At 54.3% G+C, this 27,542-nt stretch overlaps 1 protein-coding gene across 5 annotated transcripts in view; it reads left to right on the top strand.

The window, feature by feature from the left end:
- The window catches only part of TRAPPC9 (trafficking protein particle complex 9), a 713,063-nt gene extending 689,238 nt beyond the window's left edge, over positions 1–23,825 (top strand). For 3 of the 5 annotated variants that reach the window (XM_017962349.3, XM_017962347.3, XM_017962348.3), the window contains 2 exons: positions 19,677–19,900; positions 20,631–21,515. In XM_017962349.3, the coding sequence (XP_017817838.2) occupies positions 19,677–19,900; positions 20,631–20,798 (392 nt within the window). In that variant the 3' untranslated portion in view covers positions 20,799–21,515. Of the gene's footprint in view, positions 1–537; positions 840–19,676; positions 19,901–20,630 lie in introns of those variants that run through there. The other 2 variants (XM_017962346.3, XM_021942894.2) reach the window with 2 other exon arrangements.
- Positions 23,826–27,542: the final 3,717 nt, after the last annotated feature.

Genomic DNA, 27,542 nt, shown 5'->3' with positions numbered 1-27,542 from the left:
CTGGCTCCTCCTGCGACATGCTGCCCTCGTCCCCAAACCCTGGCTGGCTCCTCCTGCGACATGCTGCCCTCGTCCCCAAACCCTGGCTGGCTCCTCCACAGGTCTGTCCTGCATGCTCCTAGGTTCACTGATTGACCCAGCACAAGTTACCCGAGGACTTGGAGGGCTCCAGGTGCCACACCAGCACTGAGTCAGCAGTGGGAGCTGGGGCAGATGCAGGCTCGGAGCTCATGGCTCCCCCAATTACAATAACCTCTCAGATGACCTCAAGGCTGGCCGAGGGCCATCTCATCACCCCTGTCCTGTTGACCCCGGGCAGCCAAGACCAATGGCCTTGGCCAGTCCTTCACAGGACCCCTGGCAGTGACAGCTGTATATGCTGCACAGCTCCAGGGGTTCCCCTGGTAGCCACCCACTGAGTTCTTAGTACGTTTTGCCCATTTGACAGATGAGGAAGTGGAAGCTCAGAAAGTCAGTAAGCGGTCAGGCCAAGGCTAAGTCTCTGACAGGAAATCAAATGTGGTTTTGTACCAGCAGGAAGCCTGTCTTCAGCCAGGGGAGGAAGATGTGCTGTTCAGCTTGTGTCACAGGGCAGGGTCTCTGGAAAACAGAGGCTGGCACACAACACCCTCAGGTCAGCATGGTGGAAGGAGAGGAGGAAGCAGATGGACAGAGAAAGAAGCCAGGCAGGCCCAGTGAGGAGTTCAGCTGACCTACGGGAGTTGGGATGGCTCCTTGGTGTGACTGGTGAGGTGAGGGGCCCGGCCTTGATACCCTGTGTGGATCAGTCACCGCATGTGGGTCCCCCTAGGAAGGGGCTGTGATCTCAGTAGAGGCAGCACTGCCAATTCGAGGCATCTTGGAAGGGACTGTCTGCAGGCAGCACCCAGGGTGCCTATGGACTGTGGCTGCGGCTTTGATTCCTGAGGAACACCTCCTCAGACCATCTGCATTCCTGGGAGCAGATGTGGGAGCCCCAAGTGATACAGACTGACCAGTTCTTGGTGACGTCTGCTGTTAATTGTACAGCTGAGACCAGGCAGTCGAAGGGGAAAGGGCTTTGGGGGTCACTCATTAGACGGCCTCGTTTCCCAGGGAAGGAAATCGGGGTCTGGAGAGGGCCAGGCTCCTCTGGAGGTCAGGAGCAAGGCATGGAGCAGCAGCAGGCTGGGGGGGCCTTGGCTGTTTCAAGTTCATGCCACATGGCTCCAACTTTCCCCGCAGAGCCAGCCCGAGCTAAGAACACACTGGATGGTCTCTCTTTTTGCACTTCTCCGTTCAGGGTTGAGACGTGCCAAGATGAAGTCAGTTTGATTCAGCAAATATTTATGGAATACCTGCTGTGTGCCAAGAAGCAGGGTTGGGATGCACAAACAACCGTAATGGGGGTGCTCCAGCTGAGGAGACAGACACCTCGCTGTCCCATGGCCGCGACACAGGCAAGGAGAGGGGGTGGCATTGCCGAGCAGCGTCATGTGTTGAGGTGGCAGCGCTACTCATACAAGTCCTTTCATCCTCGCAATCACCCTTAGTCCATGTTCCAAATGAGGATTCCAGGACTTATAGAATGGGTGGCTGGCCAGAGGACCACAGCTAATAATGGCAGACATAACGCTTAATGGGACTCATATGACTCAGGCAAACAAGGAGAGTATGACCAAGGCCTCAGGGGAGCATAGAGAAATCTAGAAGAAGTACAGAAGGCTTGCAGCAATGACTTACTGCATCCAGACCTCAAAGGATAGATGAGCCCAGTAGCACTGGAGTATTTCCGAGGGAAGAACAGGAAACAACCGAAACAGTAAAACCATTGAACCATTAGTCAGGGAAATCCCACGATGAACAGCGGAGGAGGAGAAGAGTGGATAGATGGATAGGTGAAGGATGGATGGATGGATGGTAGATGGCTAGATGGGTGGATGGTGGATGGATAGGTGGATGGATGGATAGTAGATGGGTGGATGGATGGGTAGATGTTGGATGGATGGTGGATGGTGGATGGATGCATGGGTAGACGTTGGATGGATGGTGGATGGGTGGATGGTAGATGGTGGATGGATGGGTGGACAGATGGACAGATGGATGGTGGATGGATGGATGGATGGTGGTGGATGGATGGATGGATGGGTGGGTAGATGGTGGATGGATGGATGGACGGCAGATGCATAGATGGTAGATGGATGGTGGATGGATGGATGGATGGATGGATATAGATGGATGGATGGTAGATGAGCAGGTGGTGGTGGATGGATGTGTGAATGGATGAATGGTAGATGGTGGTAGAGAGATGGATGGGTGAATGGATGAATGCTGGATTTTGGATGGATGGATGGATGGTAGATAGACAGCAGATGGATGTGTGAATGGTGGATGGGTGGATGTTGGATGGATGGTGGGTAGATGGTGGATTGATGGATGGTGGATGGATGGTGGATGGATGGATGGATAGATGGGTAAAGGGTGAGTGGATAGATGAATAGTGGATAGATGGGTGGATGATAAATGGATAGTGGATGGGAGACCCAGCCAAAAATACAAAGGAGTGGCAACCTGAGGGCACCTCTTATCTGCTGGAGGATGGATGGATGGATGGATGGATGCATGGATGGATGCATGCTGGATGGATGGATGGTGGATGCTGGATGCCGGGTGGATAGGTGGATGACATGTAGTCTATTGTCGATTGAGTTTGTGGAGGCAGAATAGGTTGTGTCCAGGTCTTTGTTCTAGGGTTGGGGCATAGGAGTCCAGATACCTAGGCAGATAGAGCAGAGAACCTCACAAAGCTGAGGTCAGCAACTTTAGAAGTGAAACAAGGGAGCCCCACCCTGTTGCTAGTGGCCACAAGCTGGTATTGGAAGCAAGTGGGAAGTGGGAAGAATCAGAAATGAGCAAGCCCAGGGCATGGCCTGGAGGGATATGCAGGGACGATCTGGTGTCTGCAAGGGCCAGGCTTACCTAAGTGCCATGGCAGGGGTCAATCCCAGGTGCTGTGGGCCTGGCCCCTGGGCATTCCCAGCCTCTGGACCCTGCAAAGATGCATTCTGTCTAGTTCTGGCTGCTGATCATTGCACAGCCGAGAAATCCGCTGTGATTTACAGACTAACACCTGACAGAGTTGGGCCGGAGGTTTCAGATGTGTGGCTGGGTGGGCTGGCTGTGTTGACCTCCCATAACCTTTCTCCCAGGCAGGGCTGTGCTCATTTTAAATGGCGTATTGATTGGCCAGCCAGCCATTCTCTAGGATGACCCCATAGCCCTGCTGGCCTGCCCTGGTGCAGCCCACCAAAAAGTCTCCTCCCCTTGTGCTTGGCTGTCTGCAGCCTTTGGGATGGGTCAGAGACTCCACCGCACTGCCTGGCAGAGGGTGGGGGCTCTGGGCTCTAGTGCTGGAGTCACACTTGGTTTCCCTGTGTTCAGTGGAGTGAAGACCCACCTGCAGATGTCACCTGCTGCTGCTCCAGGGAACAAATGGATTCCTGGAGATGGAAGCAGTTGAGCGTGTTAGTGAGCTCTGCAGGTAGAATCCCGGCTTAGGCGGGGACCTGGTGGACAGGTGCAGTTTGAATGGTCCCACGGGACTCATCCCAGGCAGGCCCAGGGCGTGCCTGCCCCCTCAGTGCTGGAAGGCTCATTTAGAGAAGCCGTACAGTCTTTGGAGAGAGGCCAGAGGTCTATTCCCAGGAGCAGGGGCCACAAGTCAGCTTTGGGGGTCCCAGCAAGTCCTCTCTTCCCTGGTTCAGGCTGCCTGGAGAGCCCCTCAGCCTATGCTCAGCACAGCTCCATGGGCCTTTTCATGCGGGGGTGCAATGCAGGGGTGCTGCCTGGCCCTGAGGTCCTCCTCTGCACACTGAGGAGGCCCAGCAATAAATACAGGGGCGGCAGCCTGAGGGCGCCTCTTGTCTGCTGGAGGTGGCTCGGGTGGAAGAGGACAAAGAGGCATGGTAGACCTGAGCCCGCTGAGGCCTGGGGAGGCGTGGTTTGCCTCCAGGGTCTGGCACATCAGCATTCATTCTCAGGGTGGCTGCCATAACGGAGAGCAGGAATCCTGTGCACATCTGAGACCCTGGATTGAATTAATACTTGCAGCCCCATCAGAGAAGCCTGGGGAGCGGGGGAGGTCGGGCAACCCATGGTGGGTACCTCAGGAGTGAGGCAAGGTCTGTGCCACACTGGGACAGCCAGGGCTCCTATGGACCCTCCTGTATCTAGCCCCCGCCACTCCCAGCTGAGATGGGATGGGGTGGGGGACACTCCTCACCTGGTCTTGGAGTGTGTGGGCCTCAGTCTCCCCTGCAGGCTGTGAGCCCCTGGTCGTCTCTGTGTTGCCAGCCCAAGCCTAGGGCAGAGGGAGCGTCCGGGCCCATCTCACTTAACCGGGTCCTCAGGAACCTCCAGGCTGCCTGTGGCCCTGCTTCTAAAAGCCCCTTGCCCAGAGTCTCAGCAGGGAGGCACTCTCCGCTGGGCAGCCCTGCCCCTCCAGTCCAGCACAGCGGCAGCAACTCACCGCCGCCCACTCATCCAGCTGCCCGGCTCTGGCGGTTCAAGCAGATGGGCCACTGAAGGTCCTTTTGCACCTCGTATCCTTCCCATTTGTGCTCTAGGACTTTGTAGTTCTATGTGAAGCTTTGGCTGTCACCATGTCAAGTCTGTTTAACTTCGTAAGCGTTGACCCAGCACTAGGCAGGGGTCAGCCCTGGGCTAAGTGAGGACAGTCTGGGAGTGTGGGGTATGAGGGGCTCCTGGCATGCTTCATGACAAGCATGGCACCTTTTCATGGTAGGAGGAAATTCTGGACATGGCGCCCAGAGATGAGAACACGAAATAGTGACCCTGTTTGAAACCATTCAGCCCATTCCTCTCAGGTGACAATGGGGAAGCTGAGGCTCAGAGAGGTTAAATGATGTACCTCAGGTCAGACAGTAAGCCATTAAAGGGCCAAGGTCGTCTATCATCTGTCCATTAGTATAGCAGGTCTCCCAGGAGCTCAGGAGAGACAGCCCCTCAGCAGCAGATTCCCATGTGGACCATGCAGGCCATGGCGGGGTGCTGGGGGCTGGATATGCTTCAGGAAGTCTTCCTGGAGCAGGTGCTGCAGGAGCCGAGCTTTGGAAAGGCCACCAGGAGTCGGCAGGAAGGAGGGACAGATGGAGCAGGGGAAGTCGCAGGGCACTGGGGTGAGAGACCACAGGGGAGGTGACCAGACAGCCTTGAACTTGGCCTTGAATACTTTGGAGGAGCAATTGGAGTCGTCATTTCTACATCCATGATCACTTTATGTCTTCTCTCTGGAAACTCTTTCTTCCTGCTGTCTCCCTGCTGCACACACCAGGAGTCCAGAAACCTGGTTTCCAAGCCTGGCCCTACTGCCAGAGTTCAAGGTCTAGAAATCCTGGTGGAGGCCCCATACAGGCCCCATACACAGAGGCCCTGCTGGGCACTAGGGCATGGGGGGAGGAAGCGCCAGCCTGTTAGTGGAGGCAGACCCCTGCCCCCAAGGTAAATGCCCTTCTAGGTGGCACACACGGGCACACGGGTGCAGAATGCTGAGGGCAGCAACTGAGGCCCCTGGGAAGGAAGGCTTCCAGGGAAGAGAGACTGCGTTGGACAGGCCAACGGCAGATGCCCAGGCAGAGCCACCAAGCAGCCTATGCAAGGCCCGGCACAGAAAGCCAGCTGCAGCCCCTCAGTACTCCTGCATGCCCCCCATGCCAGCTCTGACACCTGCAAATCTCCACACACCTGCTCTGACCCCTGCACACCCCCACACCCACTCTGACCCCTGTACGCCCCTCACACCTGCTCTGACCCCTGCACAGCCCCCTACACCTGCTCTGACCCCTGCACAGCCCCGACGTCAGCTCTGATCCCTGCACACCCCCTCACACCTGCTCTGACCCCTGTACGCCCCCCATACCTGCTCTGACTCCTGCTCTGTATACCCCCTGCATCTTCTCTGACCCCTGCACACCCACCCTCCCCCATGACCTGCTCTGGCCCCTGCACAGCCCCTGACGTCAGCTCTGATCCCTGCACACACACCCACACCTGCTGTGACCCCTGCACACCACCACACTTGCTCTGATCCCTGGACACCCCCACACCCACTCTGACCCCTGCACACCCCTCACATCTGCTCTGACCCTCCCGAGCTCCTTCGCTTCCAGGCCTCAGCTTCCTCCTCTAGGAAAGGGTCTCATGATTCCTCCAAATCCCCTGGGTGCCGACAGTGCCCGCGCGTACGATCTGATTGGCAGATGAGAAAGTCTGAGGCTGGGTTGGCATTGTGTGATGAGGACAAGGGCTCAACACGGAGCCACACAGAGCGGTGGGGGTGGGGGGCCTGCCTGGGCGGCGAGAGTCTTTGCTTTATTTAGACAGGCTTGAGAGAAGATGAAAAATGAGAGATTGAAAAGGTAGAGACATTGCTTGGGGACAGAGGAGTCATTTTAAATTCTCTGCTGTTCTCAGAAAGCTGTCTTTGCATAATGCTACCAGCCAGCAGGCATATTTTCCATTTTTTCCCCCTTTCTTTTTCTTCTGGTTTATCTTCAGTTGTCTGAAGTGCTTGTCCAAAAAGAGAAGGTTGAAGGGGAAGGACTTAATATAGTCATTGTCTCCGTGAGCCAAGGCGTTCCTGGTGCAAAACACAGCTTGCGTCTGTTGGGAGAGAAGGGACTAGAGGCCCAGTGCCTGCCTGCCATGGATGCCCAGTGTGGCCGTAGGCACAGCAGCACACGGGGGCCCTGGTGCTTCCTCCTGAAAGGGAGGGCTTGGTTAATTGAGCTCTGGTGGCCTGTAAATGTCACAGCTAAATGCTGTAACAAACAGCCCCAAATTTCAGGGACCTAATGCACCAACCCCGTTTTGTTTATATCTCATGGTGTTCTTGTTGCAGGCAGCTTTCTGGTGCTCACCTGGGGACCCAGGCTCCACAATGTTCTGGCTCTGACCACCTCGTGTCTTCATCCCCTGTATGTCCCTGCCTACCCTGAGGCTCTGCCCACCCGGGGCCCCACCCCTAGAGGCTCCCTGACCCTGTGGACCTCTCGGTCCCATAGCCCACCTCTCTTGCAGCTCCTCCCTCCTCAGCCCTGTTTCTTAAGTTCTCCTCTCAGCCTGGAGATGGGGGACTGTAGGACGGATGTGTTTATGGTCAGGTTTGTCATTTCCCTCTAAGTCCCTTTGGTCTGAACTTGATCTTGTGTTTCCAACTCACTCCCCAGGGAGAGGGGCGGCAGTCTGTGTCCAGGAGGAAAGGTGATGGCTTCCTAGACAGCCTCTGCAGCCAGAACCTTCTCGAGATTGAGTGTTCGTTGAGAGATCAGGGAACTGCCTCACGGAGGGGGCACGTGGGCAAGGCCTTGAGACACGGAGCTGGGGTGCTGCCTGCGGTGACTGCAGGAGCCTAGCATAGAGGGCAAGGGGCACAGATGGCAGCAGATGCCACCCTGAGCACAGAGCCTTGGTGCCAGGGAGACCTGGATTCAAGTGCTGGCTCTGTCTCTTCAAACCAAAATAGCCTTGTCCATCGAGGAAGCAGGGCAATGCCTCTCAGAACATCACCGAGAATATTCAGTGAAGCAGTGCCAGTGTGCTCGCCATGGGCACGTGGAGGTGGGCTGCTGCCCACTGACTCAGTTTACCCCTGTGCTCTAGATTTGTACATTTGAGCTCAGAGAGGTGAAGTCTTGGCCAAAAGGCACATAGCAGCAAGGCAGCGAGCCCAGCCCCTGGTCCCCCAACTGCCCGCTCCATCCAGATGCCCTGGCTTCCCCTTTGCCCCCGTCCTGCTCTCTGTTTGTCCCCAAGGGAGGCTCCAGCCAGGGCAGCAAATCCCAGAGCCTCCTGGGCCTGAAGGAGTACTAGTTTCTTCAGCAGCCCGTGTCCTGCCCCTGCCAGGACCACTTGGCCTGTGTTCAGGCTCAGCTCTCTGTGCACAGCCCGCCCCAACTCACCCGCTGTCCTATCAATCACTTGGAGTGTGCTGAAGGCGGAGCTGAGCCGGAGCCGCTGCAAGTGCGTGGCCTGGATTAACCCACAACTCCTTCCTCAGCTCTCCTTGGTGTGGGAGCCGGGCTCCAGCGATTCACACCCCTCTGTTCATTGGGCATTTCTCTCCGGCCGGGCCCGGAGCTCAGCCCTCTCCTAACACATCTCCTTCACCCCACGCACCACCTTTCCCTTTTTTAGACAAGGAAGCAGAAACTCTGGCTTCTGAAGGGGTTCACGCAGGCCCCTGAGTCAGCACCTAAGCTCCAACCGTCATCTAACATAAAGCCATAAAGCCTTCGAGTCCGAGGATCCTGGCCTGGTATCCGTGGAGGGTGTCCGTGGGCTGGGAGACCCTGGCCTCAGTGTATTGTGTTGGTGACGGTGTTTCACCCCATCCTCAAGGCAGCCACGGCCACCATCCCCAGGAGGTCCTGGCCATGCAGGGTGTAATCAGGAGGCCTTCCTGGAAGGGCAGTCCTTCTCCTCTCCAGAGCTCACCTCCTGCGCACCCCCCGGGCCTCCCGTCCACAGGGGCCCTGGCATCCCTGGATGGAGGGTGGGTGAGCTTGGGAAGCGGAGAGCCTCCGATGAGAGAACTTCAAGCTGCACAGGTCTCCTCTCCAACTTCATTTTGCCCTAATTTTAATTTAATTCCCTTTAATCTTTAATGAAAAGTTGTAAAAGTAAATTATTTACCCAAGAGAGCCCAACAGCTCCTCAGGAGCTGTTCTCGACTTGAGGGTAATTACACATGCGGGGCTGGCACCACCGCCCTCCCAGGATGCCGGGGAAGAGGCGTCCTGGTTTATGAACTAATTAGCTCCCTCAGTAACTGTTAAAAATGCATGCCATTTGGTGGAGTGAGAGCAAAGCTCCAGCTTCACGAAGTGCGCACCCTGACAGTCGCTGATCGGGGAAAGAGCCTGTGTTCTGTGTTCATGGGGTCAGCGGGAGTGTAGCTGGCTGGAGCGTGCGGAGCTGGGCCTGCCTCGGCTCCTGGGGGAGCAGTGCTCTGGGACGCGGAGATGGAGCCAGCCCTTCTTCCATCGCTCTCACCCGGCCTCTGTCTCCCTGTCTGAGCCTTCCTTAGACTCCAGCACCCTGACAGAAGGCCCATTCCCAGCAATCAGGGAGGGTCCGGAGGTGGGGAAGGGGTGGTGGAAAGGAGCAGGGGTGGGGAGGGGTGGGGACTGTGTGATTCGACACATACATCCCAGGCTGTGGACTGCCTTTTTGACTAGACACTGTCACAGCACCGTCACCCCCATTTCCTGGCCATTATCCACGCTTCTCACTTCTTTTCCAAACTCTCTCTCGATACACAAAAAAGAGGCGAAATAAAATGCAGAAGGTCAGGACCAAGGGAAACCATATTGGCATAGTTGATCAAGATGTGGAAGAGCAGTTGTGCAGGAGAGGCTGTGAGCGCACATTCGTGTGGACCTGTGTGTGAACACACGTGGCAGTGGCTGTGAGCACGCGTTCGTGCATACCTGTGCATGAACGTGCGTGGCGGTGGCTGTGAGAGTACAGTCACTGAAGGCCAACATGGTGCTTTAGGTGGATTCATGTTTAGTTCTGAGCTTCCTAACAGCCAAAGTGAAAAGGTCAGTTACTTGGCTGTCATCAATAAAGAGGGAAAATGTGCCGGGCTGGGGGACTGAGTAGCGAGCAACCAGCTACATTAGCAGTAGAGAAAGTTCGCCGGTTATATTAGATAATTGGAAATTAGAGGGTTTTATATGGGACGTGCCTGCCTGCCCCCCACCCCCACAGGACAGCTGGCCTGGTGTTGGTGAAGGGCAGAAAGCCTTGACTTCGCAGTCCTCTCTCATCTCGGGTCTTGGCTATTTTATTTCTCCCTAGAACTTCTTTTACTTCATCTGAAGAGGGAGAAAACTCCTTGCTTAATTCTGAAGCCAAACCTTGCCTGAATCAAATTTGGCTCTGAAATTTAGGACCACCCAAGATTTATGCCAACTAGAAAAATGCGTGTCTTCTGAAATTTAAAAGTTAAATATATTACAGCTGAGGCAGGCTTGATAGAGCCTTAAAAACTTGACTCACTTTGTTCCTAGGTCTTCAAGTCGTGTATTTCCACTGCATTGTTCTTGTCTTTACATTTTTAAATCCCAAATTAGATATTTGCGCCTGAAGTCTACTTAGTCCCCTGTTTCTCGCCAGCACAACAGGTGGGAGAGTAGGGTGGTGAGGCCAGTTCGGGGAGGCCACGTCGCTGGGAGTTTGAACTCTGGAGGAAAAATAAACCTTCAGCAGCCAGCCTTGGAGGGGCGTGCCCTGAAGGACAAGTGAACAGATTGTTGGACGAGCCAGTTGGACAAGAAATCCACAGATCATTCCTCTGTCACTGTGAAGTAATTTGCACACGACCCTGTGCCCTGTGGACATTCTAGCTGTTTCCTTCAACCACCTAAGAAGCCCACGGTAGCCCCACCCCACCACCTTCCACATTTTCTCCTGCCCTGGCTCCTCTGAGCCCACTCTGAGTGAGACGGACATGACTTGTGCATTGGGCCTGCAACCCTGGACACATGCCCGTCAGAAACTTGTGCTCAGCACCACCCTAGACAGAGGAAACCCACCTCTCTGGGGTGCAGTCAGGAAGGTCTCTTGAGAAGTCCACTGTGGTTTGAAATCTCTGCTGTAGACTGAACCCGAGTCCATAGGTGGGGGCTGTTCTTCTTCCACAGATGCAGCACTTCAGTGAACATCTCGTGGGTGCCAGGAGTGTCTGCCAGCTCCCCACCCCCACCCACCCTGCAGATCAGAGTTGAAAGCAACCGTGCATGCTGGGCCCATCTGACCTGCTGGTCCTCATGTCCTCAAGGTCTGGTCTCCATCTGACCCCATCTCTTGGCTCCCTAACCCCTGAGTCCATCCTGCCTCTGCCCGTGGCCATGTTCTGGGTCCATAGTTTGCCCAAAGTTTGGGTCCTGACCCTCTCTGGTGTCCCCTGACTTGTCTGGCGCCTGATCGCACGCTGTGTTCTGCTGTGCTTCACAGAAGACACTTCCAGCTTCAGCCCTGGCCTGCTGTCTGGCCCCAGGCTCCAAAATGTGAGAAACTCCCAAAATATAGAGGTCAAGGGCTTGGAGTTCTAGAGGGTTGTCATGCTTATGGACGTAGCAAGCAAAGAGGACTGCACAGAAGGGCCATTCCAAACAGCTGTCCCAGGCTGGTGGGGCACAGCGGGACTGTCTGCGCAGGGAGCAGTGAGCGCCAGCAGCATGGACGGGTGGGGGTAGATCGGGAGAATGCACATGAGAACCACTGCAAGATGTTACTTCACCTCCACCAGGATGGGTGAACCAGAGCCAGGCAACCACAGTGCCATAGAAGGCGTGGAGCACTCAGGCCTCTCCTGCACTGCTGCTGAGAATGGGGGTGCCGCCACCTTGGAAAACAGTCTCATGCTTTCTCAAATAGTTAGACAGAGTTGCCGTTTGTCCCAGCAAGTCTGCTCTCAGGTGTACACCCAAGAGAAATGATAACCCGTGTCCACGCAAAATCTTCTCCATAAATGTTCACAGCAGCAACACTCGTAACAGCCAAAGGTGGACACAGCCCACGTGTCCCTTGGTGGATGCATGATGAACAAAACGTGCCCCATCCAGACATGGAGTATTGTTCTGTCATGAGAAAGAACGCAGCACTGACCCATGCTGCAACACGGGTGAGCCTTGGAGACGTCGTGCTCTGTGAAGGAAGCCAGGCACCGCAGCTCACTGCCCTCCACTTCTATTTATATGTGATTCAGAGTAGGGAAATGTATGGTGCTGGAAAGGAGATTACTGGGTTGCCCAGGGCTGGGGGTGGAGCGGGCCTGGGGGGCGGGGCAGTGATGGCTAAAAGGGTACAGAGTTTCTTTTGAAGGTGATGGAGATGTTCGAAAACTGGCTATGGTCGTACATATCTGAATATACTACGAACCACTGAATTGTACACTTTAAATGGGTGAATTGTGTGGTATGTGACTTTTATCTCGATAAAGCTTTTGGAAAACAACAACAACAAAAACAACAAACCAGACCAAGTCTGGAGCCCAGGAATCCAGCGGGGGCTCAGCACCTGCTGCTGTTCACCTGGGACCAGCTCCTGAGCCACTCACCGCCTCACGGACTTCATCTGTAAAATGGAACAGGGCCAGCCCTCCTACTGGCCGGCTCTAAGGACTGAATTAGGGGATACCTACAGAGCCCTGAGCCCCAGGCCTGGAAGACAACGAGTGCTCAAGAAGCTGACAACCAGAGGAGCACCAAGGAGGAGCGCCACGCCCTGCTGGGGGCATCACGCCCAGGGGGAGCGTCAGGCCCAAGGGGGAGTACCCTGCTGGGACAGGCTGGAGGGAGGGGAGGCCCCTTCCTCCACGTCCTCCACCCTCCTCCTGGGGCTCATTCGGGTCACAGAAACCCTGGCTGGAGTCCCAAGCTGTGGAATGAAATGGGGATGGCAGCTGTCCAGGGCTGGGTCTCTGCATCTCCCTGGATTCACCTCTCCTGGCGCTGCTCCTGACACAGCCAGAGCACAGTGGAAGCAGTGTTTGGCAGAGCCCAGGCTGGAAGGCCTGCAGCAGCCCCACATCTGCCCTCCAGGAGCCTGAGTCCTGAGCGGGTCATGACAGCCAGAGGTGGAGAGGCCGAAGGACGTGCCTGCCCCAGGATGGCTCCAGTTGGGGCCCCTGTCCCCATGGAGCACCTGAGCTCACCGCCTGTGCTGGCCTTGTCCTGTTGAACATCCCCGCTGGCACTGCTTCCCCTGCCTACCACTCTCCAGGACAGGGCTCCCAGGCCTGCTTCCACAGGGCCCGTGCGGGGCCCAGGCAGCTCCTGTCACCTCTCTATACCTCAGTGTGCTTCTGCAAATGCAGTGAAGCTGCACCTGCTCTCTGCCCTCCTAGAAGGATGTGGGCACCGAGTGAGATATACTTTACTGCCTGTGAGCCTCGGCCAGCCTACCTACCACTGCCCAGCGTGCGCACGTTGCCTCGTTCTCATCCCCACAGTGGCCCCCAGGCCCATGCACAGGCTAGCCAGTGGCTTCCTTTCTCTGTGCCCTGCCAAGCCCCTCCCAGGCGAGCACAGCCTTTATTTATAGTCCATGTTTCTACCAGAGCCTGGACGTGCTATAGCATGAATATGGCAGGGACTTCAGGACGAATTCTGGGCCAGACACAATTATGTCCGTAACTCTAGCTGGTATTAAATGTGAAGCAGAAGCAGGGCCGGGGCAGGAGGGAAGAGGGGGCCAGTGCTGATGTGATGCCTTGAGGAAGGAGGCTGATCGGCTCCCAGGAGATTCCTTACAACATGAGGTTCTCCTGCGTAAGTCATCTCTGGAAGCGCACCATGGAGTATGGGCCTAGAGCGGAGCGTGGTAGCTGGTCCTAGAGTCCTCATTCGAGACACACTTCTGGGACATGGCCCCGGTCCCTCATGTGCCAAATGATGCACTAGGGGCTTGAATGGGGCAGGGCACAGCCAGTTGGCGGTAGAGCCAGTGTTCAAACCCGGGCACCTAGCCCCAAAGCCCAGATATTCACTCACTCATTCATCCATCTATGTGTCCAGCATGTATGAAATGGAACTTGTGTCTGCCATTTGCCTGCCTGTGCTGGGTATTGGGGACACGACGGTGAGTGAGACGGCCAAGTGCCAGTCAGTGTTCCTGGAGCTTCCTGACAAGGAAGCACACGGGTAGTTAATAATGAAACCAATGGATAAACAAGGTCGCTTCAGATCAGATGCTAGGGCCATGAGAAAATTCACGAATGTGGCCGAGTGGCTGGCGGGGCAGGAAACCCTCTACTGTATGGTCAGGGACAGTCTTTCTGGCAGGGCCAAGACCTGACTATCAGGATAGAGCTAGTGGGGAGGCGAGGATGGCAGGTGCAGAGTCTCGGGGACAGGAAGGATGTGCTGGGGGGACAGGATGGCCAGGGACCAGTGGCGGGGAGGACACAGCCTGGGAGATGGGCTCTGGGAGGAAACTCGTAGGGCCGAGGAGACCAGAGTTGGGGTGAGAATTTCATCAAGACTTTCTTTTATTCTGAGCATAAACAGAAGCCATGGGCCAGGCAGGGGAGGAGCGTGGAAGTGACACTATCTACCAGGATCTCACACCAGTGCTGTGGCCGTGCAGAAAGAAGAGGGAGCAGCCAGCCATGGCAGGGCGGGGGAGGCTGAGCAGAGGCCCAACTGCACAGGCACCAGACGTGTCCCAGACTGCAGCTGGGTGTCCAGGAGGAGAGGACCCAGCTTGAGCTGCTGCTGGTGGTGGAGCCACTCCACTAGGGAAGGCATGGGGAAGAAGGGCTGGAGGAGAAAGTGGATGGTGAGACCCCATCAGATGTCCAGGCAAAATGTCAGGGTTGCCCAGAGGAGCACATGCCTGAGGCTCAGGGCCTCTCTGGTGCTTGTTAAATAAATGAATCTTAGCCTGGGGTGCGCTGGGTTTCAGAAGCTGGGGGCGGGCAGAAGCCGACATTCCTGGAGCACCTTGTTCTGTCTGGCACTTCTCATAGAGGATCTGACACTCGCACCACATCCTTGAGAAGAAGACGCGACCATTCCAAATGAGGAAACCGAGGCTCAGAGAGCTGTGCACCCTGCCCAGCGCCGTCTGCCCCAGGCCCAGCTCTGCACCCAGGCTGGGTCTCCCCCAGCGGCCTGGGAAGTGTGGCCCTGAGGCTGACTGGGGCCCCCTGGGGGCTCTTTATGTGTTCTTAGACCCCTATCTGTGTTGGGCTCACCAGCTGCTCTCACAAGCCACCACAAGGTTCATCGCTTAAACAGCGCACATCCCCGCCGTGCGGTTCTGGGGTCCAGAGTCTGATAGGTGTTGCGGGCTACCTTCCTGCCTGGGCTGGCGTTCTCCAGCTCCTGGGGTGCCTGCACTCCATGCACCTTCCCCCGTCTTCATAACCAGCAGCGAAGTGTGCCCCTCTCCTGCCTCCCTTCTTGCCTTGTAAGGACTCTCGTGACACCATTGGGCCCACTCCAATGACCCAGGGGCCTCTCCCCATCTCCAGGACCTCCATTTCATCACATTGGCTAAGCCCTTTCTGCCACAGGAGAGGACATACAGCCTCCCAGGACTGGGACATGGGCAAGTGGCGGGGGGCGCATTATTTTATCAACCACATCACCCCCTCTGTTGCGAAGGAAGACCTGGGGATTCAGGAGGCTTTGCTAGGCAAGTTTTGACCTTCAGTCATTCTGTCTCTCAGCTCATGGCCCCCCTACCACTGGCTGCTGTGGGCACAGGAGCCCCTTCCCTCCCTACCACTGGCTGCTGTGGGCACAGGAGCCCTTTCTCCTCCCTACCACTGGCTGCCGTGGGCACAGGAGCCCCTTCTCCTCCCTAGGCCACTGCTTCCCTCGGCTGGGACATTCCAGGTCCAGGCAAAAAGGCCTACAGGGACCCAGCATCCCCAGAGGTCCGGGGTCTGCCTCCCTCGTGGTCAGATGGCTGAAACTGCCTGCCTGGCGCCTGGCTCGGGAGAGGCCGGAAGGGTCTGCCCCGCCGCGTCTGTCCTCTCAGTTGCATCCCACACAGAGGGAGAGGCCGGAAGGGTCTGCCCCGCTGCGTCTGTCCTCTCAGTTGCATCCTGCACGGAGCTTCGTCAGTGTTCACATTCAGCCCACGGGCGAGGAAGGACCCTGGAGAAGCTGTCAAAATGCAAAGCATCCCCATCCTGGTTCCCCTCCGCTGCTCCTGCAGATCCTCCCCTCCTCAGGGAAGGCTGGGAGCCATGGTGGTTAGGATCAAGCGGCCCCTAACAAAACCCCACTTGATGTGGTCTCCTTCTACCTAGACTGGGGCTCGGAGGGGTGGAGATTTACAGAGAAGTAACTCAAACCCAAGATCCGTTCTCCAGCCAATCAGGAGCCTGAGGCCTGTGCTGCTAACAGCTCCTCAACAAACAGCTGTGCAAATCCCGCCCCATCCCGCCTGGGAGAGGGAAGGAGGAACCAGTCCTGCCAGGAGGCGGCTCATTTGGTGGACCAGGAAATGGAGAGTGGCAGGAAGCCCGGCAGAGGCCAGCCCCAGAGAACAGTGGGAGAAAACTGGACCCCACACACCCAGATGCCAGACTCGGGGCTTCCCCGGGGGAGGGCGGATGACCTCCACCTGAAGGCTTTGGGAAGGTGCTCTTGGGGGTGGTGAGGAGCACTCAAGGGAGGGGACACATGCACTGGCGTCCCTGCCCACGTCCTGGGGGCCAGCCAGCTGGGCTGCTGTGGTCACAGAACTGTCCACCCCTCGCAGGGTCCCGGTTCTAGGGCTTACCTTGTGATTGAGCAGCGGGCCCCCCAGGAAGCACCCACTCTTCCCAGCTGAAGCTGACAGGCAGGCTGCGTGGCCCCTGGGCTGCCCGCTCTGTCCCTCATGGCCTGCCTGGGGAACGTGGATGGAAGCCGGGTGCTGGGGGAGCCAGGAGTAGAGCCAGTCCCTGCGGTGGCCACAGGCCGGGCTGAGCTCCCAGCAGCACCCACGCTTTCACATGTGGTTCCTTCCTGTCCCTCAGCGGCAGTTTAGAAACTGCTTCAAAACAGCTTGTCTGTGAGAAATTTTTCCCATTATTTATCCCAGCTCCTTCCTGGTTGGAGTCGGGGAAGCCATTTTGTGATGGACGATGACCCCGGCTTCTCTTCCCTCGTCCTAGCTGCTTCGTGCAGCCCTGCTCAGCAGGGTGTCTGTAGAGAGCGGGGCCCTGCAGAAATGAGCCCACTTCCTCTGATGCCCCAGGACGGGACACAGCTTGTTTGGGCCCGGAGTCAGAGAAGTGAATTGGCAACAATGGACGTGGTGGGGCGTTGCCGCTACCCAGGCACAGCCCTGCCATGCGGTCACACGTTCTCATTGCAAGGCAGCTGCGAGAGTCGCCACCATCATGATCACGGTCATTAGACCCGTTTCCACCGCATTCCCTAAGCTGTACCCTGGGGGTCCCAGGAGAGACCAGGGCATCCTTTTGAATTCGGGAAGTTTAATGCTCTCAGACAAAAACAGACCTCTGCTCTGCCCCGTCCTAGGAAGGTTTGCTTTTCCTCTGGGTCATGGGAAGGAGTCAGCGTCAGGGATTTGGGGCCTGTGTGCCTGGATCTGAGCTGCTGGAGTTGTAGGGGCTGCCCCAGCTGTGGTGCAAGGAAGGAAACGGCTGCTCGCTGAGCACAAAAATACATTAACTTGGTCAGCAGTCATTGTGGATGCCAGACCTCGGGGTAACGTGACCCACCGTCCCAGTTTGCCTGGCACTGAGGGTTTCCTGCAATTCAGGCTAAAGCCAAACTAGCCCTGGGCAAACTGGGATAGTTGGTCACCCTGGGAGCGGGGACAGAGCAGAGAGCAAGACAGGTGCTGCCTGCCATTCCAGAGCGCTGCCCGCCTTCTGCAATGACGGCCACACAGGAGATCCTGTGGCAGGAGCGCCCGCTCCAGCTGTGTCCTCTCTGCTCTTCACCCCTGCCCCCAGCCTGGGAGGTCAAGATCATTATCCCAGTTTCACAGGTGAGATGGAGGGGGCACCAGTTGGCAAACGGTCTTTCCCAGTGTAAAGGGCAGTCAGAGGCAAAGTTGGGACTGCAGCCTGGCCGCCTGCTCTGACAAGGCGTTGCTCTGCCCACAACCCCTGCCAACCCCTACCGCCCTGACCTCACACCTAAGTGCCACACATTCCTTACCCTCTTCCTAGAGAGAAAGTAGCAAAGAAAGATTCCCTCAGCAGCATTCACAGGGAGAGCTGGCTCTAACCCTTCATCAGCTTTCTCTTCCCCAGGGGTTGTACAGAGCTGGGGCTAGGAAGGGTTAAACAAGCAGGCCAGGGTGGCTCTGCCCAGGAGCCCACAGACCAGTCCTTTCCTGCCCCAGCAGCCCACACAGTTCTCTGCAAAAAGAAAAAAAAAAAAAGAGCAGGACGATAATGAGCCAGCCAACCTTCACTGATTTGCACATAATCGTATCTTTCCCTTGATGGAACCAGCAACCGGGCCGCCCCGACATCTGTTCTCTCCATCTCCCCTACTTTTATTCAAGCAGCTCAGACTGCGCTTGGTTCAGTTCACTGTTCAAGAAACATTTACTGAGGCCTGGCTTGGGTGGCACAGAGGTAGAGGAGGGAGAAGGGCTGGGGATTGATGGAAGCCTCCCTGTGCTGGGCTGCACGGCACAGACAGGTAACCAAGGCTCGAAATGAAAGCCACTGCCCCAACGGCACTTCCGAAGACGAAGTCCCTCAAAATGCTCATGGGTACTGGGGCGTGCTGTGACTGAGCTCCTCACGGCAAGGATATGAGCTTATCACAACTGTTAGCATTAGCGTCGGCTCCATGTTACAGAAGAGGAAACTGAGGCCCAGGAGGTGTAGTGACATACCCTGGGCCCCATAGATAGAAGCGATCAAGCTCAGGTCCCTCTGGTCCTACCTCCTGGTCTCAGCAGAACAGACCAGCTGGGAGAACAAAGAGCCCATCTTCATGCTGTCTGCTGCATGTCAGGCACTGTCGGAAGTACTCAGGGAAACTATACATAGCCCAGTGGGCAGGGCCTCAGGACCCCTGGGCTCATCCTGGTCTGGTCAGACTCAGTGCAGGTGACCCTGCACATCCAAAAGCATAGGATGCAGCCAAAGCCGGGATTTGAGGGCAAATCCGCCCTCAAATCTTCTGCCCCGTATAAGGACATTGTCACTAACTGCAGGGCTCGCTCGAATCCAGAATGAGCTCCTATAGGGCCTTTCACTCGGTGACATCTTCAAGGCCCCTTCTCTTCCCTTCCCCAATGCGGCCACATTCTCACATGCCTTTCGGGGCTCGCCATCAAACCCGCCACCCTGACCATCAGCTCGCTTCCCTGAGAGGGGGCACACCCACTACCCCCCGCCCCACCCTGGCTTCGGGCTGCTTCCTTGCTGCTGCCCAGTTGGCAGGCGTCCTCCTTGTCTGCAAGCTCCTGGAGCATGTGGGCAAGGAAGGGAAAAGGGGTTGAATCCATGCTCCTTCTCCCAGGCCCTACCTGGCAGGGTCCACAGCTCCCAGAACTGTGCTGCTCCCCTGAGCACCTGTTCTGTGCTGGGCTGTGTGTCCGGCACCCTGGACAAGCCGACAGGATGAGGAGAACACGGTGCAGCCACTTTGCAGGGAGTGCCGGAGCCCATTGTGCATTCTTCCTGGGGAATGAGATCAAGACACCACCTCCTGGGGTGTGTGGTCTTGCAGCCCCCGGAGGAGAGGGACCCCTGGTCCTGCCTGTGCTCCAAAGCTCACCTGACCCCTGACCTGGGGCACTTTAGGGTCCCTTCCATGCCCTCACTTCTACGGTGTCAGACGCTCACCCAGACAGGAGCCCCTGACTCACGAGAGAGCTCCTCCCCTTCCAGGTGGGCTGTGGTAGGAGGCTCCAGGAGGCCTCCCAGAGGCCCCTCCAGTGGAGTGCAGACCCCTTGAGTTATAGCTCTAGCCACCACACTTGTCTTTGCCAGGTTCCTCTTCTGGAGACCAGGAACTGGTCACGCATCTGTGTCCCCAGTGCCCAGCCTGGCAGGGAGTGGGTGGCAGCCTTGAAGGGTGAAGGAGGAAAGGAATGAATCAGCGAGTGGGTGGGATAGGCCGGCTGGGCCATGCAGGCCAGCCCAGCCCCTGACAGTTTCGTGTCCCTTGCAGATGTGCTGGTGGACGGACAGCCGTGTGACTGTGAGTCTGCGGCGGCCTGCCAGGTAGGCGACCCCGTGCGCCTGGAAGTGCGGCTGACCAACCGGAGCCCGCGCAGCGTAGGGCCCTTCGCCCTCACCGTGGTCCCCTTCCAGGACCACCAGAATGGCGTGCACAACTACGACCTGCACGACACCATCTCCTTCGTGGGCTCCAGCACCTTCTACCTCGACGCGGTGCGTGGTGGTGTGCAGGGTGGTCTGGGAGCCTCTGGTCATGTGGCCCAGGCCCTCATGGTCATCGTCCCCCTTCCCTGGGTGGTGGGCTTTGGGGTCAGCATACGTCCAGCAGACGACAGTAGCAGGGGTTCTGTGGTCACGTGTGCACACTGAGTCTGAGCCTGCCCCACCCACTGCAGGAACTTAGACAAGCTCACCTCGTTCTCTGTCCTGGGCAGTGAGGCCCTGAGCGTTGGTGAAGCAGGAAAATGTGCAGGGAATGGGAGCTATGCCCAGGACAGGGTGCCACTCCATGATTGGACCCTGCTGTGGCATCACTGTGATGTCACTGTCACCCATCCCATGCCTGCCGCTCCTCCCATGGAGAGGCTCCAGCCCACACCCTTGGCCCCACCTCCCAAGCTGCCTCTCAGCCCCTCACTGTCAGGCCCCAGCACAGGCTGTCATTCCGTTCCCCTTTGCCCCAACCTCTCCCTCACTCCCTCCCACACTCCTGACCCCCTGTGCCCCCAAACAATTCAGGAATGGGAATGTTGGCAGCTCCTTTCAAAGACAAATCTGGCTTGGACAGGCACAGTGACCTGCTGGAGGGGGCATTGGAGCCAGGCCTGGGCCGCCCTCACTTCCCCCATAGCACCTATGTCCAGGCAGGTTCCTGAGATTCCTGGCGGCTTTGGGTGGCCCATGCTGCTGACCAGACTGACACGTCTTTCTCCTCCCTGCTCAGGTACAGCCATCTGGCCAGTCGGCCTGCCTCGGGGCCCTCCTCTTCCTCTACACGGGCGACTTCTTCCTCCACATCCGCTTCCACGAGGACAGCACCAGCAAGGAGCTGCCACCCTCTTGGTTCTGTCTGCCCAGCGTGCACGTGCGCGCCCTGGAGGCGCAAGCCTGAGCCCGCCCACTTCCGTCCCTGTTTCTGCAGGGCCAGAGGTGACCCAGCCTGGCTTCCCACACCCCCTGCGATGAGCAAGGCCTTCACTGCAGCCCTGTCTCCCCCTCCTTCCCCAACCCCCACCCAACCCTCTCCTCCCATTCCTCCTGTAGCATCTTTGCTGGGCTATGCAGAAGCCCCCAGACATGGCAGCCCCACCCCGTGCCACACCCCTTCCCGCACTGTTCCCTGGACTATACACAGGCCGGAGCAGAGGAAACCCCAGAGTGGGTGCCCATTCAGCCCAGGTCCCAGGATCCCTGCATCCATTTATGTGACCTGGGGCCCCAGCCTTGCTGTGCTGCTCACCCCAGCAGAGGGACCTCCCTCATCCAGCCACTTCCCTTTGGCCATAGAAAGAAACGGTGAGCATGAGGCTGGGCGCAGCCTGAGGGCGTGGGCAGCTTCCCTCCCTCCCTGGGCCTTGGAATCCCCCAAGGCTGGTTTTCTTCCTGGAGACCCCCATGGGCAACTTGGCAGGAGAGATGGTGCCGTAGGTGGTCATGGATGGTTGACACCAAGAGAGGCCTTCCACCCATGGTGGGCAAATGTCCAGGCCTGGGCTGGCAGCCCAGGGCTGTTTGTGGGTGCTCCCTGGCCCCAGGGTGGTATCTGGGTACCGTGGCTATGTGTGTCCATGTCTGTGAGCAGTTCTTCAATAAATGGCCTGCCTCCTCCTCCTCCCTGCCTCCCTGCATCTGCTGGCCCAGTGCAGTCCAGGGCCCCCACCCAGCCCATCAGCCCCCACCTCAGGTGGCTGGCTTCCCAGCAGAAGCCGGACCCAGGAAGGGACGGGTTCTGAGTTCGAGATCCTGCATAAGCAAACCCTGAGACACGAATCTGGGCACCAGCAGCTTGTCTGGGAGGTGGAGGGGAGCCCCTCAGGGGAGGGAGATCACCTGTGAAGGAGTGTGACTGGGCCCGAGCTGCCGCCACAGTGGGCAGCTGGCCCTGCGTTCCTCAGGGAGAACAGGAGAGAGAAAGCACACGGCTCACATCTCCCTTGAGGGCCAGAGCTGGGGGGTGTCTACACCACCCGCAAGAGTCCTGGCCTGGGGGCAGGCTCCTGGCTGTGTTGACCCTTGGCTCTCCAGTTCCCGGGAAGGATAAACAGCCCTTGGTCCCCAGCAGATGTCAGGCTTGTCAGGCATCCACTGGGCACTGAAAGTCCCATGGAGTGTTGGGGACAGAGAGCAAGGCTTCCTCAAGGCCACTTGGCCAAACAGGCAGAGCCAGGAAGTGGCTGCCCTGGCCCCCTATGCGGCAGAGTCTTGTTGGCATCAGGAGGCCTGCAGGGCTGAGGGAGCTTCTGGAGGACCTGAAGCCCCAGGCCCAAACCTCCCTTGCTGGGAGCAGGGTCACCCTGTGGCCTCCGGCCTGAGGAGCAGGTTTTTCTTCCATCTATGTCCTCCTGTTGTTGCCCAGTGAATGATGGGAGCACTCTGTGAATGGTGGGAGCACTCTGTGAATGATGGGAGCACTCTGTGATGCGGTGTGGGCTGGGGGCATGTGGGGGCAGCTGTCCAGTGGCCCTCAGTCCTTGGAGCTCATTCAGCATCTGCTCGAGGCTCCCCAGGGAAGGCAGCCCCAGAAGGTCTGGCTGCAGTAGTGGGTGGGGACCCCAGGGCAGTCTCTTCAGCCCTTCCCTTCAGGACGCATCAGTGTAGTTGAGGGCCTGGACACTTGGGCTGTTTCTGAATGGAACAAACAGCATCCATGTGTGTCAACTTCAACAGAGCCCAAAACTATGCCATTGAATGAAACAACACTTTGCAGGATGATGGGTGCAGCACAACCCCACTTGTGTAGACAGTGTGCCCCCCAAATTATAAATTTTATATGCCTCCGAACGTGTCTATAACAACATGTTTAAAGGTAGAAAGGATACACATCCCCTGTAGAAGAGTGACCTCAACTGGGGTTGCAATTGACATCTAATCTGATGTCACAGTGAGGGTGCTGGTCACCGGGGACTTGAGTAACGTACTTTCCCTTCAAAAGCACAAGAGATGAAGATACAGGTACACACATGCTACAGATATAGATCCAGCCATAGATCCAGATTAGATATAGATGCATATAGAAGCCTAGAAAAGCAAATATGGAAAACTCTGCTAGGTCTGATTCTGAGTGGCAAGCATATTGGTGACTGTAATTCTTTTTTGCAGTTTTCTATATTTTTTAGTTTCCCCAAATACAAAAAATACCCACAACAGTTACCAGAGAAAATGCTGGATGCCACAAGAAGAAAGAATGTCAAGGGGCAGGAGGCAAAGTTGTCTTCTTGGAGGAGAGAGTGTTAGAAATAACCCAGACCTCCTGGAAAATGACCCAAATACAGCCTGACTGTGCCAGCCCCAGGCCCTTCCCCAGCCCCAGGGCACCCTTTCTGTCCCAGTAGAGAAGGTGACCTGGAGTCAGGTCTTGTGTGTGCTCCAAGCATTTGGAGCTTTACCATGGGATGTGGGGAGCCAGGGGTGTTTTTTGCTGGCATTTCTGTGGCTGGATCATTCTGGCTGTGGAGCTGTGTTCGTGGGCAATGGCTGAGACGGAGGACCTGAGGCGGGTGTCTCAGTGACAGCACAGTATCCTCCAGCCTCTTCCAGGGCCCCATGCTGCTGGCTACCTGGCAATACAGTCCAGCGGTTGCTGCTTCTCTAGGACCCTGGTGCATTCAGAAACCTCCTGAAGGCCAGCGGAGGGTAAACCAGGAATAGACCATGTCCATTTCACTTCACTAGCTGAGCGGGTTGGTTTTGCCCTTCTGATCCTTGGTCCCTCAGGGCAGGACAGGCCTGCAGTGACCCCATAATCATGCAACCGTCATGCTCTGTCATCTGAAATTCACAAGGAAGGCAAGGATTCAAAGGAAGATGTCTGAGATGCTGAATTCCAGCTCAGCCACTTGCCAATTCCTTGACCTTGGACAAGTTACTTAAATTAAGCCTTGATTTTCTTCATCTGAATAAATAGATATACAAATACTTATTTCATGGGCACTTTCATACCAGTTTGTTTGATTTAATCGCCTAGATTTTTTAGCACATGATAGCAACTTCTCAATAAATACTGGGCCCCTTCTCTTAGCCTTCCCATTGCTGTTCTTTTTAATTCCATCCACATGTCCTGTGCCTGAAATATCCTGTGCCATGTGCCTGAAATTCCATTCTTCTCCTAGGACCCTTAACAGGCCACATTGCTATGCTCCATTATTCCCCTGCATGGCTTACTGTATTAGGTAACATGAAGCATCTAAGGAAGAACTTTCTAACACAAGTGCTAAAATGGGACAGGGAATGCTGATGGAGTGAGCTCTTTGTCAATAGAGCAAAGTCCAGACCTGTAGATGGTTTCAAAACATGTAAGCATCATTTGGGGATTCTGAGCCTGCCAGCCAAGAAATTGTCAATGATGACTTGTTAAGAGGTATTTCTGATCCCAGTAAGCAGGGGAGAGAGAGTGAGATGTACGTGACCATACGGCTCTTGGGACCTCAAGCAATGTCTTAAGACACAATAAATTTTGATCAAGAAAGGGTTTCAACATGAAGGACTAGAGATCTAGACTAGGGATCTAGGCTAAGCCTCTCACTGAAAACACATTTGTAAGTGCATCCGTGACCTGGCAGGAGAGTCAGAAATACTCAGCCCAGTACCTGTGTCCTGAGAGGTAAGCTGTGCACTGATGCCAACTTCCACTTTGAGGGATTTTGCCAAAGCCAGAGTATCAATTTCTTCAGCCTTCCAAAACTGGAGGAAAGATGACAAAGCCCAGGGCCCACTGGCTGGGGAATCGAACAGGTGACTGCTTCCCATCAATTTGAGAGCCCAAAGATTACACCTTTAGTAAAGGATGAACTAAAAATAATCCTCTTCCCACCCTACTAGGAGAGTAGATGTAACACTTCCCTGTCTTGACTGTTTGATTCCAAATTGACTCTCCCATGAATTTGCAGTCCCAAATTACACTCCCTAACTGCCTCTTCCAAACCTTAAGTGTTAATTAATTTCAAAGACAGACTGCACTCCATCATACAGGTACCAGACAAAGAAAGAAACACATCATTTTTGGAGGAATTCATTTTTATCCAAAAACCTGCAAGAGTTTCTATAAGGAAAATGATTATTTCAGAGTTTAAAAACAAAGAAAGTCATGAAATACACAAGGAAGCAATGCATCATGAGTGAGAGCTAGGAGAGACAAAATCAGCAAATGCAGGGTTGAAAAAGAATCATACTGGACTTATCAGACATAGACTATAAAATGACTCTGCTTAACGTGTTACAAGAAATGAAAAAGAAGACTAAAATGGGTAAAGAGCTAGAACATAAGAGAATCAAGCAGAACTTCTGCAACTGAAAAATAGAATTGAAGTGAAATATTTAATGAATAACTTGAAGAGCAGATTAAACTCAGTTCAAGATAGAACTAGTGAATGAAAGGTAGAATTGAAGATGTTATTAAAAACAGAAACCAGAAAATATGAAAGAAACTTAAGGAAACAGAGGACAAAGTGAGAAACTCTCAAATGTATCTACTTGGAGTTTCTGGAGGAAAAGATAAAGAAAATGGAGAAAATGCAGTATTGAAGAAATAATGACTGAGAACTCCTCAAAACTCATAAGGATAAAAATCCACAGATTCAAGAAGTCCAAGAAATTCCTAGTAGGATAACAGTTAAAATACACAGTTGACATATCATAATACAATTTCAGGAGACCAGATGCAAAGGGATGATTTTTGAAAGAGAAAGACAAGACAAATTACTTTCCAAAGAGTGGCAATTGATTAACAGCTGACTTCTCACCAACAACAATGGGGTCCAGGAGTTAGTGAAATAATACCCAGACATGCTGAGCAACAAAAATACTTCCCAATGAGTAAAAATAATGACATCGTATTATAAACAAAAGCAGAGTTTTCCACCACCAAAACCTCATTAAAGGGAATTTGAAATACAAGTAGAAGGAAATTGATACCAGATGGAATGTCAGAGATGCAAGAAGGAAGGAAGAACAAATTCGGTGACACATATGTCAGTAAATCTAAACAAACATTTACAGTACATGTAATAATGTGAACTGTTGAGTTACAGCATAATAGAATTAACGTATATAGCAAAATACATAAATGTTGGTGAGGGGATCATTGGAATTAAAGTGTGATAAGGTCCTTTAATTTCAATTTCAAAGATTTAGGAGGAGGGTAAAGATATTGATTCACTTAGACTTGGACTTTGGTGCTTTATTTATGAAAGTTTCAGCCAGGCATGATGTTTCATGCCTGCAATTCCAGGACTTTGGGAGGCTGAGGTGGGAAGATCACTTGAGCCCAGGAGTTCAAGACCAGCTTGGGCAACATAGCAAGACCCCATCTCTACAAAAAATTTAAAAATTAGAAGGGGTGGCTCATGCCTGTAGTCCCAGTTACTCAGAGGGCTAAGATTGGAGGGTCACTTGAACCTGGAAGTTTGAGGCTACAGTGAGCCATGATTGTACCACTATACTCCAGCCTGGGGGACAGAACGATAACCTCTCAAAAAAAAGGTTTCCAAGTTTCCATTTCTGGGGTAACTATCAAGAAGATGAAAAATAGAATGAATAACTTCTAAATTTGTGAACCCCAAAACTGGAATAAGGAAAACTAATCAGTCTGAAAGAAGTCAAGAAAGAAGAAAAACTACAGAAAGAAATACAAATGGTAGAGCAAATAAAACCACAACCCTGATGGTATCAATAATACCAATAGTGATGCTTACACTTAATATAGCCATATGTGTTGGGCATTCTTCTAAGATTATATATATAAAACCTTTATGTACATGCTATAAAATATAAACTAAGTATGCTTATAAGGAAGTCTCTATTCCTTTCTTAGGAGATACATATAGATGAGCTTACTTACAAAGTCTTTTTTTTTTTTTTTTTTTTTTTTTTGAGATAGAATCTCACTCTGTTGCCCAGACTGGAGTGCAGTGTCACAATCTCAGGTCACTGCAACCTCTGCCTCCCAGGTCCAAGCGATTCTTCTGCCTCATCCTCCTAAGTAGCTGGGATTACAGGTGCCCGCCGCCATGTGCAGCTAATTTTTTTGTATTTTTTTTAAATAGAGACGGGGTTTCACCATGTTGTCCAGGCTGGTCTTGAACTCCTGACCTCAGGTGAACCATCTGCCTTGGCCTCCCAAAGTGGTGGGATTATAGGTGTGAGCCATGACTCCCAGCCAAAAATCTTTAAAGTAGATATTGTTATTATCCCTGTATTACAGTGGAGAAAAATGAGGCACAGAGAAGTTACGTAACAGCTAAAAAGTGATTATAAGTTATGGAAATAAGTACCTACAATAAACGAAAATATACTAAATCTGTTAGATGAAAGATGACAAAACCCACAAGATCAGGTTTATGATGTTTACAATATACATTAAAACATAAGGATACAGAAGGTTGAAATAAAATGGCAAGAAAATATGTACCAGAAAAGTCCTAATGAAAAGAAATTATAAGGCACAAAAAACAATTACTTCTAGAAATAAAGACAATAATATCATGATGATAAGAGTAGTAATTCACCAGGAAGCTATAATAACTCCAAATTTGTATGCAAGTAATAATACAGTGTCAAATACATAAAGCAAAACCTGACAGAACTATAAGGAGAAATAGACAAACCAATAATTACAGTGGAAGATTTTAACACAGCTCTC

The sequence above is a fragment of the Papio anubis genome, chromosome 8 (genome assembly GCF_008728515.1).
Source record: "Papio anubis isolate 15944 chromosome 8, Panubis1.0, whole genome shotgun sequence".
In the NCBI taxonomy this organism is placed as follows: domain Eukaryota; kingdom Metazoa; phylum Chordata; class Mammalia; order Primates; family Cercopithecidae; genus Papio; species Papio anubis.
This window is presented reverse-complemented; position numbering and strand designations above follow the sequence as displayed.